At 38.2% G+C, this 10,408-nt stretch overlaps 1 protein-coding gene across 1 annotated transcript; it reads left to right on the top strand.

Moving 5' to 3' along the window:
* The first annotated feature begins 229 nt into the window (after positions 1-229).
* LOC141779832 (macrophage mannose receptor 1-like) lies at positions 230-6,839 on the top strand. The gene is made up of 6 exons (XM_074654864.1): positions 230-558; positions 643-731; positions 4,958-5,321; positions 6,078-6,419; positions 6,524-6,612; positions 6,744-6,839. The coding sequence occupies exons 1-6, from the start codon at positions 264-266 to the stop codon at positions 6,837-6,839; spliced, it is 1,275 nt and encodes a 424-aa protein (XP_074510965.1). The 5' UTR covers positions 230-263.
* Positions 6,840-10,408: the final 3,569 nt, after the last annotated feature.

A 10,408-nucleotide genomic window follows, 5' to 3' on the forward strand; every position in this document is an offset into this window, starting at 1 on the left:
TTTGTGAAAGGAAAATCGAAAGACCAAAAGATACACTGGCCGACAGTCATGTGATTAATCGTGATTAAATATTTTAATCGATTGACAGCCCTAGTAAAAACATAAATTTTAATACATTAAATTAATTCCACATCGCCTTTCTAACTATGAGAAACTGTGATGCAGCCTGAATTATTCAATTCAATGTTACACTGGCTTCATTGCTCTCTATTGCAGTTACAAACGAAAATGAAAAAACCTACGTGTACATCTCAACTTTAAAAATGTGGACTGATGCCCGTGACTACTGCAGAAAATACTACACAGACTTGCCGATGATCGAGAACAATGAAGAAAACGATGAGGTCTCTGCTGCAATAGAAGCCACTGACCCAGCTTGGATTGGTCTGTACCGAGTGCGGTGGAGTTGGTCCGACAAGAGCCAAAGCTCCTTCAGATTCTGGAGAAGTGGCAGCCCAAATAACATTGGTGGTAACCAGTTCTGTATGGCTGAGAATCCTCTACATGAATGGGATGACGATGAATGTAACGTTGAGTACCCTTTCATCTGCCAACAAGGTGATTGTTCAACAACACAAAGAAATTCTTTTAATTTTAAATCAACATTTTTGTTTTGTGACTGATGTTCATTGTATTGTCCAGTTACAAAATTGAAGACCACGCTGAGGATGAAAATTGAGACTGACGCTGACTTCACAGATCCAGCTACTAACACGCAGATCCTCCAGCAGGTACAACTCTTTATCTTTCTTTGTTTTTGTTATTTGATGATGAAAAATGACAGAAAACTAAATAGTTTACTCCTTTTATTCCTCCTCAGCTGGGTGCAGAGCTAACAAGTCAGGGATGGACTGACTTCAAGCTGCGATGGAAGATTGACCCCAGAAAACAGGAGAACGAGAAACTCACAGAGCCTCACTGCATTTCACATTTTTAATACATTTTTATCTGCAAACCTACTAAATTATATCATGATTTTGTTGTGTTTTAATCAAGTAGTTTGTGTATGTAATTACACTTCAGCCAATAGAAGATACCAATATAATAATATGAGATAATTAGGCTTTTTGTTGTGTGCTGTACATTGAGTTGGTAATATGCTTAAAGCAGCAGTGGGTAGAATTGGAGCAAATATGATTAAAAAAAGTTATTTTTATAAAACGGTCACTATATCCTGACAGTAGTGCATGGGACAGGTAATCTGAAAAAAAATCATGTGCCTCCGGTGTCCTCCCAATGGCATCTGCTAGATTTCAAAGACTGGAGGAAAACAACCAATCAGAGCCAAGCTGGAGCCATGCCATCTCTGAGCAGCTGTCAATCACTCACAAACTCCGATCAAACGGTCAAACTAGGCAGCGCTGATCAAATAATAATCAATATTCTGTTACTGTAATGCCTATTTCTCTCCTCAAATATTTTCAGAAACATCTTGTAGTGTACTGTTCAGCTGTAAAATGAGAAAGTTTGTGACCCGGCAGCCATGTTGAGATCAGTGGAGGAAATACCAAGCACCGCCCACCAGCTGGAGCTATCTATCTTAATACTTTAGATCTGAGATCATCTGGTGAAACAGAGATGTACAATTGTGTGTCATCTGCATATTGTAGTATTTGACATTATAACGACTGATAATCTTGCCCAGATGAAGTATAAAGAATATAGAATTGGCCCAGATGGCTTCCTTGAGGAACTCTATATCAAGGGTCAAACTCGCCTCGACTAATAAAAAAAATAAACAAGGCAAGCATTACAACCAAGAGACCCACCCATTTCTTAAGTCTTAAAAAATCGAATATCATTTTGGCAATTTCTTACACAAGAAAGCCAAACAATTGCAGGTTCTATTTTCTCAAATATGTCTATTTGCTGATTTTCTGTTTCATTTCATTGTAAACTGAATATCTTTGAGTTTTGGACTGTCGGTCGGACAAAACAAAATATTTAAAAACATCACCTTGGACTCTGGGGAATTATAAGTCCGCCCGCAACCTGGGTGTGGTCTTTGACTCCGAGCTCTGCTTTGATGCACAGATCACCAAAGTAATTCAATCATGCTTTCCCCAACTAAGGAACATCTCAAAAGTCAAAAATGTCCTTTTTCAAACGGACCTAGAAAAAGTCATCCATGCATTCATCTCATCCCGATTGGACTATTGTAATTCCCTTTATTCGGGGCTCAGCCAAAAAGCCATATCCTGTCTCCAACTTGTTCAGAATGCGGCAGCCAGACTATTAACAAACTCTAAGAGACGAGACCATATCACACCCATCCTTGCAACACTTCACTGGCTACCAGTCAGGTATTGAATTGATTATAACATTTTACTAATTACTTTTAAAGACCTACACGGCCTTGCCCCTAACTACATTTTAGAGTTACTCGAGCCCTATGAGCCCGCCTCAAAACCTACTTTTACAGGAAGGCCTTTTTATAGCAATCCCTTTTTTTTTGACTTTTTGTACACACTGTTTTATTAAGTCTTATGTTCAACATTTTTATTTTGGCCTATGTGTTTTCATTCTATATTGTTTTTATCTTGATGTTTGCACTATTTTAACTTATGTAAAGCGCTTTGTAACTACGTTTGGAAAAGTGCTATACAAATAAAGTTTATTATTTATTATTATAATGGGCATTTTTCACTATTTTCTGTCATTTTATTGATTCATCGAGAAAATAATCAGCATATTAATCGATAATGAAATAAACCAGTTGTTGCAGCCCTATGAAAGAATTTTTTTTTCACTTGCCCTTTGTAAACCATGGTAAGGTGTTACATCATGGTCACATGATCTGTACCACAAAAGGTAACCTTTACCAAGGTCGTGCTTTGCATATGAAAATAGTGGCCTTACAGTATTATATATCAAGGGGATTCACAGACATCTGTTTGTTTGGAGGATTTATTGCAAAGAGTGCAGATCTCAACAATCATTGTGAGTATGCTTTTATATTTCCATGGAATAAGTGATTAAATACAGTACCGCTGCAAGTTTACAATACTGTCAGCAAGGCATGAAATCCTGAGCCAAGATTTAAGTATTCTTTCTTGTGTTACAAGGTAAGAAATAGTGACAGTTATTATAAACTACTTTTTAAAGTCATATTTGTATGCTGATAGTGGAAAACAAATAGTTGAAATCTGAATTTTTGATATTTTCCATAAGGAAATTTCTCTCTCAAAGGCCTCCATGTTTTCATTCAAAACTAAGCTTATATAGTATAAAATTTTTAGCATTATCTAGTGTGTTTAAAATAATTATTATGTATGTTTAAGCTTAATGATATTTATCTATGATCATGCACACAGATACACAGAAAATAAATGTTTTGTGTCTGAAGAGTGCTAAATAATATAAATTCACAAAAAGAATATATAAGACTGTTTGTGATCATATAATATTTTCCCTAAATGTTGTCTGGTTGCACTTTATGACCTATTGAGGCTTCTGTCAGTGAAGAAAGTTGTATCGCTCCCTCATCTAGAAAGGATTTCTCCCTGGACTGGTTGATGAACATTGGCAGAAAACGGTGGAGCATCACCAAAGATACAAAGTAAGTACTGATGAGGGGATTTGTAGGTCTAAGGACCTCTAGATTAAAACATTAGTTTGGTTAAAAATAAGACTAAATTTGGTTAAAAAAAATACAGTTTCTTTAGACAACTTCAGTATGTATGACCATTATTTCAACTGCAATTAAATTATTATATTTCAATATATAGCAGGTCCAAACTACACATTGAAACATAGTCACTGCAGTGTCACTGCATATTTACCCTAAACAAATGTAGTCCAGGATGCGTCTAGACCTCCAGATGTCTTTTGACTTGCAAACCACCAAAAAGGATTACTGATGTTTACTGATGCCACCAATATCTTTGTGCCTAAAGATTGTTAAAGATTCAATATCATACCTGCCACCTTATATGCACTCCGTTACAAAGGTTTTCCCCAATCTTACCACAACGAAACACACCCCACACCCTAATGGAGCACAGCCAAACATCTCCCTCATGCGCGTGTTAGTTGTGTTGCACATGTCAGGATTTGCACCGTTATATTCCTGTTCATTTGTGATGTTCGGCAACATCCCAGTATAGGTACAATCAACCTGTTCTCATCCCAACTCGTCACATACGGCCGCTTTATCACACCCCTTGGCGTCACTTTATTTTTGGCATCAATACCACTATAGTTACCATTGGCGTCATTTTAGATTTAGGCAACAAAACCACTCAGTTAGGTTTAGGAAAAAACTACATGGATGGGCTGAAAATTACTACGTTTGTACAGCAAAAATGACACTGAGCGTTGTGAACACTTGATACGAACAAACAGCTGATTGTAACTTAAAAGCGAAACTTAACGCACGGGACACAAACAGCAGTCTCCTGGATGAAAGCCTTTTGTTTGTTGGGCCTGCCCTTAGTGTGTCTTTTCGTTCTTTAAATTACGTCACCACTGTCACTCCCAGCGCACTTTCTCTGAGCATTTACTGTTGCTGCGGATAGGTTTACATTGTAGTTAGTGGAAAGCCCAATGGGTCTGATACTGATGCTAAAGGATGCCTTGTGCGGCCGTGACAAAACCTCCAAACGCCCTTGGAATGGGAACGGGCTGGTACAGTATGCCAAGTGTCAACCAGCGCAGAGGTCTCTACAACCAGAATAACTGAAAACACCTGTTTGGTTGTGCAGTTTGTGATATATATAAACAATATTTTACCTATTTTCTCCTTGTTCACAGTTAAGTCATAAATGGATTTTAAAGTGACTCTGATTCTCGTCTTATTTGGTAAGATCAGGAAAGTTATTTACATATTTTTCAGATAAGTGCTTTCTTTTGGCCACCATAGTGCTCATGATAAATATGCCAGTCTAAATGAAATGCCTTTGATCATCTATCCCCAGGATTTGGCATCTCTTCCTTTGCCTGCCACGTCTGTCGTCAGTTCCACTATGTCAACCTGCAGCTGAACTGGGTCGACGCACAGCACTACTGCAGAGAGAAATACGGCGACCTGGCGACCATCCAAAGCATGGAAGACATAAGCAGGTTGAACAGACCTACTTTGATCGACCCGTGGGCGTGGATCGGACTGAGGGATGACCCAAAATCCTGGAGGGAAAGCATGGGCAATGACGCCAACTCCTGGAGATGGTCAGCAACTGGTGAAACGAGCAAAACTGGTTATGAAGCCTGGCAATCTGATGAACCAAATAATGAGCGTGCACAGCACTGTGTAACGATGGGACCTTCGGGATCATGGAACGATACGATCTGTGGTGTGAAGAACCAGTTTGTTTGTTATACTGGTAAGAAAAGTTTTGATTAATGGAATTTGATAATTATTTGACGTCTTCAAAATGCTTGTTTTGTCCGATCTATGGTACGTTTTTTGTTTTCTCTTTAAAAAACGACATAACAGAGAGAACTAGTAAATCCTGACTTCTGCATCTCTCACGTCTGTGGTGTCCACAACGACAGTGTTGCTGCTGCCAGCCGTTTAGAGAGTTTGCCTTTCATAATGGCCATTTCATTTCATTATTGTCATTTATATTTATTTTAGACATAAAAAGGTTGAGAGAGAAGTGTGTGCTCATTTGTAAATAATAATAATAATCCACAATTAAAAGCCATTACTCATTCATTTATGGAGCCCTGCAAGTCACTGCATTTTTCCACAAGTCTGTCCTGCAAATATTTCTGAATAAAAGCCTTGTTCCAAATGAAAGACAAATGCTAGATGGCTTTTATTTTTAAACAAAACAGGAAGTGTTGAGTTAAAAATACATTTTTACTTTTTCATGTCTGTGACATATTCTACAGATAGACATTGAAACTGTAGTAATGTTGCTGGTATGATATCAATATACTGACAAAAGATAATTTTCCCTGTCTATTTTTGCTGTGAACCGCAAAACAAAAGACTAGTCCTTTAATTAGAGTAAGCTCTTCAGTGGTGGAGTTTATCATTCAGGCTGCCCAGCGGTGTATTGCCTGAAAATGCTCTGAAATTATTTCAATTATTATATTAACTTCTACACTGGCTTCTCTTCTATCTGTTGCAGAGACCAACCAAACTGAGAAAAGCTATGTGTTCATCACAACTCGGCTAAGTTGGCCTGATGCCCGCGACTACTGCAGAGAACACCACACAGACTTACCTATGATTGAGAACAATGAAGAAAACGTAAAAGTCTATAAAGCGAAACCATATTATGCTCTTATATGGATTGGTCTGTACCGAGTGGCGTGGAGTTGGTCCGATAACAGCAACAGCTTATTCAAAAACTGGGGAAGGGGTCATCCAAATAACAATGAGGGTGACGAGTTCTGTACGTTTGAGAATGCGCTACATGAATGGGATGACAGGAGCTGTTGGAGACGGCATACTTTCATCTGCCATCAAGGTGATTGTTCACTACAACAGAAATATTTATGTTTTTTCTAATGTACTCCAATTCACAGTATGTGTGTCTTTGGTTTGTGGTTATATGTTTTTTGGATCATCCAGATCCAAATGTGACGATGACCATGAGGATGAAGATTGAGACTGACGCTGACATGACAGATCCAGCTACTAACACGCAGATCCTCCAACAGGTACAACTCTCTTTTTTAAGATTATTTTTAGGGCTTTTAGGCAAGGACCTGACAAGGACTCAGCCTAGCGCATGCTCTACCTGGTGAGCTACAGGTACAACTCAGTCTCTTTCTCTTTTATTCCTCCTCAGCTGACTGCAAAGCTAACAAGTCAGGGATGGACTGACTTCAAGCTGCAATGGAAGATTCAGCCCAGAAAACAGGAGAAAGAGAAACTCACAGAGTGACACTGCATTTTACATCATTAAAGAGGACCTATTGTGCTTTTGTGCTTTTTCCTTTTCCTTTAGTGTGTTAGTGTATATATATTTTTTTGTGCATATAAAAGGTCTGCAAAGTTACAAAGCCCCAAGTCCACACCAAAAAAAGTTACTACCCCCCCAGAAACACTGCTCCTGAAACGCCTTGCTGGGAGTCCTGCCTTTTCTTCTGTAGCATGGTGATGTCACCAAGTAACACACTTTGCCTAGCAGCTAGTTTGGCACCTCCTTAAACAAAGCTAGTTAGAGCGGAGCTGGAGCAGAGTCCAAAGAGTTTGGTTCGGTTGACCAATCAGAGCAGACTGGGCTTTTCAGGAGGGTGAAAAGAAGTGCTGCAGCACAGCAGGTATGAGAAAAACAAAGCGTTTTTTGAACATTAAAGTATGTAAAGTATGTACAAGTATGCACCTGAAAATAAGCACAATAGGTCGTCTTTAATATATTTTTGTTTGCAAACCACAAAGTCAGCCTTCATTTAAGATGGCTGGATAACATATTTCACTAATAATATTTGACCTAAAATACACATTTTCTTCTAAATGATGATATAACGACATTGTTGTGTTGTTAATTATTTTTTTGGCTATTTAATTACGTTTCAATCATATCCACTATAAACTCTGTTTATTTCTGGTATTTTTGTGTTCTATATCTAGTTTTCAGGTAGTCTATAGTATAACAAAATGACATTACCTACTTATACATACTTTATCTGTTATTCATGGCTTTCTGTTATAGTCTACTTAATAAAGTCGGTGTGCTGCATACAATTTGTTAATCTTATCAGGTGCCTTATCAAGGTAACCTTTGTCAGCTTCCTCCTTTGCATAGTCAAATATGTGCCTGCTCAAATGCAGCTCAGCACTGGATGCTTCTCAGAAAGGTCCCTTAAAGATGTCAGTGATTCCAACTTTTGGCAATTTGCTGTTGAAATGCTGTATTTCTTCTATTAAGAAGCCAGTGATTAGCTATATCTCCCTGAATGCTTTTGAACAACCCTAGTAAGAGATGCAAATGCAATATATTTCTAGTTATTATAGCAGCAACTATTGTGTGAATATTTGACCAGGTCTAAAACCATGGCCGTGCAACGTGTCCTGCATGCACATCATTTGTTTCAGGGTGGATTTTTAGCTATTTTGCTAGGGTTGGTAGTGCTGTTCAAATACATTTTGTGTTAAATGTGTGTAAATTCTCTTTGCATCCCGACAGCAATCAATAAATCAAATGCTCTCTGATAAAAAATGGCAGTCGCAGGACCTACCTACCTACCTGCCGGCCCTGCCTGTTCACACTCTGCCCGTGCACTCATTGTGCGTCAGCGGAGTCTTCCGCAAGCTGCTAACTTGACAGTTGTGAATACTAACAATAGTCATGTTTGTTGTTTTCAGTCATTATGATCATTTTGGGGGAGTGGCTTTAGAGGGAGGCCTGAAGGGACGAACTGTCAGTGATGCCGACTTGGTGACTTTCTCACTAGATTTATAGACTGTTGGAGCTGGTTTCTACTAGGCTACTTTCATTGGAAAAGAGTTGGCAACACTTTTTAAAATGTACTCTTGCCAGTGTTTCAGCATTACCAATCCTTCCTTAACTGTCTGCTGTCTCTGTAAATTATATTTTTAAATAGTTTTTCTTTGTGAGGTTTTGCTCTACCACCAAAGCTTCACAATGTGCCTTGTCCTAGACAGGCTAGAGGCAAATTAAACATTTGCAAATCAGATTGCCTTGCACACCCTCTATGAAAAACACTGTATAGACTAATTAAGCACCCATTGGGCAATGGAACAATAGTTAAAGAAAAAATTGTCAAGGCTTTTTGAAATCGTTTGCTTCCAATAATTGGCATAACATCCAAAAATGATCTTGAAAGTAGTAGTATTTATCAAGCAGTGTAGAAGTTTTCTGTCTGTACTTCAGTGTTGATTTAATGTTTTGGTCTATATAAACTGGGAAAAAAAAGTTCGGAAACTTGTGTTTGGTAGATTATTTCTCTGTTTTTACGATGCTAATTGTCATTGTATTTTACATCGTTGGAAACCCTGTTTATTTACAATCACAATGATGTCCAACTTGTAAGGATCATGCATTTGTGGGATGAGCAGCACAGCTGATTATGTGGGTAGTGCCCAAGAAAAAATTGCCAAAATGCTCTGCCAATGGTAAACAGTGTATTCTCCTGTTGGAATTGACTCTTGTTTCAGTTGTTTGGTGGGTTGGATGATTGAACTCTCTATCAGTAACAAGGAACAAACAAGACATATTGGCTATTTTAGTGCCAATACAATGCCAATTTGTATTGTAACAACAAACAGGGATTGTAACAACAGAGAAATAATCAACCGAACACGTTTATTAATGAAGACAATAGGTGAGTGTGTGGAAAACTAATCTATCCAATGGTGATCTCTGACTGTGAGGTGAAATCTGCTAATAAAAGCTTTATCAGTTTGACTAGTGTCATTGTAGTTTGTCACTGTTGTAAAGTTGGGCAGTCATGAATGTAAAACACTTAATCCCCGACAGGTCAGGGTTACAGTTTGGTTGCAGGCCAGAGAATATAACTGCCATGTCCCAAACATCTCATTGGACCCAGATGTTGCAAATTAAAAAAAACATGGCAACTGTTCATCAATCAGAAGTGGTCTTGATTTTCAGTTGTTTAATAGGCCAGACACAATCCTTTAGAAAACTTCAAAGAGGCGTTTGACTTACAGAGAGACCTTTTAAACCTGTTCAGTCCCCGTCATCCCACTGCTGTTTGTGTGACAGAGAAAATAAAGAGATATATTGCACTAATAAATAACCCCTCAATGGTGCCTGGCTCCAAGTGAAGGTTTACAACTGGTTGTAAAGAATCAAAAGGAAGGCTGAGGATCTGTTACGTAATTGGTCGTTCTGCTCCTGCTAACCATTTGGTGCAACGCCATATTTGGACAAAATGCTCGGGAAATGAACAAAATGAGGACCAGATGAAAAGGATTTTACTGCTTTAACAAACCCAAGATGTGGTTTGTGTTTGTGTGGCTTGTATATTTAGGGTCGTTTTCCATCATGACTTTGACCAAATCAGAAATAAAACCTAAATAATAACAGAAAAGTAAACTCTTCTTAATGTTTTAGGATTATATATTAGTATAGTATATTAAAAAAAATCTAATTTGAAATTGAAACCAGATTTTGTTGCCATGGAATCTTCTGAAAATACACAAGAATGTTTGTTATTGTCAGAGATAATGCAAAGATAAATCAATGTTGCTGCGGGACCAGTCTGTTGGTCCAGAGTGAAATATTTTCACAGCTACTGAAAGAATTGCTATGCAATTTGGTACAGACATTCATGGTCCTCGTTGGATAAATCCAACAGACTTTGGTGATCCAAAGACTGTTCATCTAGCAACACCAATAGATCAAAGTTTGCACTTGTCCAACACAACATGACAGGTCCATCATGACACGATAAAGCTAATGACAGAACTCCCGTCAACCACAACTGTACTTTAATGTCAGTGCTAAAACATGCTAAACACACTGCC

The sequence above is a fragment of the Sebastes fasciatus genome, chromosome 12 (genome assembly GCF_043250625.1).
Source record: "Sebastes fasciatus isolate fSebFas1 chromosome 12, fSebFas1.pri, whole genome shotgun sequence".
In the NCBI taxonomy this organism is placed as follows: domain Eukaryota; kingdom Metazoa; phylum Chordata; class Actinopteri; order Perciformes; family Sebastidae; genus Sebastes; species Sebastes fasciatus.

Bases quoted from the DNA above. Each gene is read 5' to 3' on its own strand.
- LOC141779832 (XM_074654864.1), top strand. From the start codon at position 264: ATGTGGACTGATGCCCGTGACTACTGCAGAAAATACTACACAGACTTG. The intron at 559-642 runs GTGATTGTTCAA...TGTATTGTCCAG, and splicing joins CCCTTTCATCTGCCAACAAG to TTACAAAATTGAAGACCACG. The intron at 6,420-6,523 runs GTGATTGTTCAC...TGGATCATCCAG, and splicing joins TACTTTCATCTGCCATCAAG to ATCCAAATGTGACGATGACC.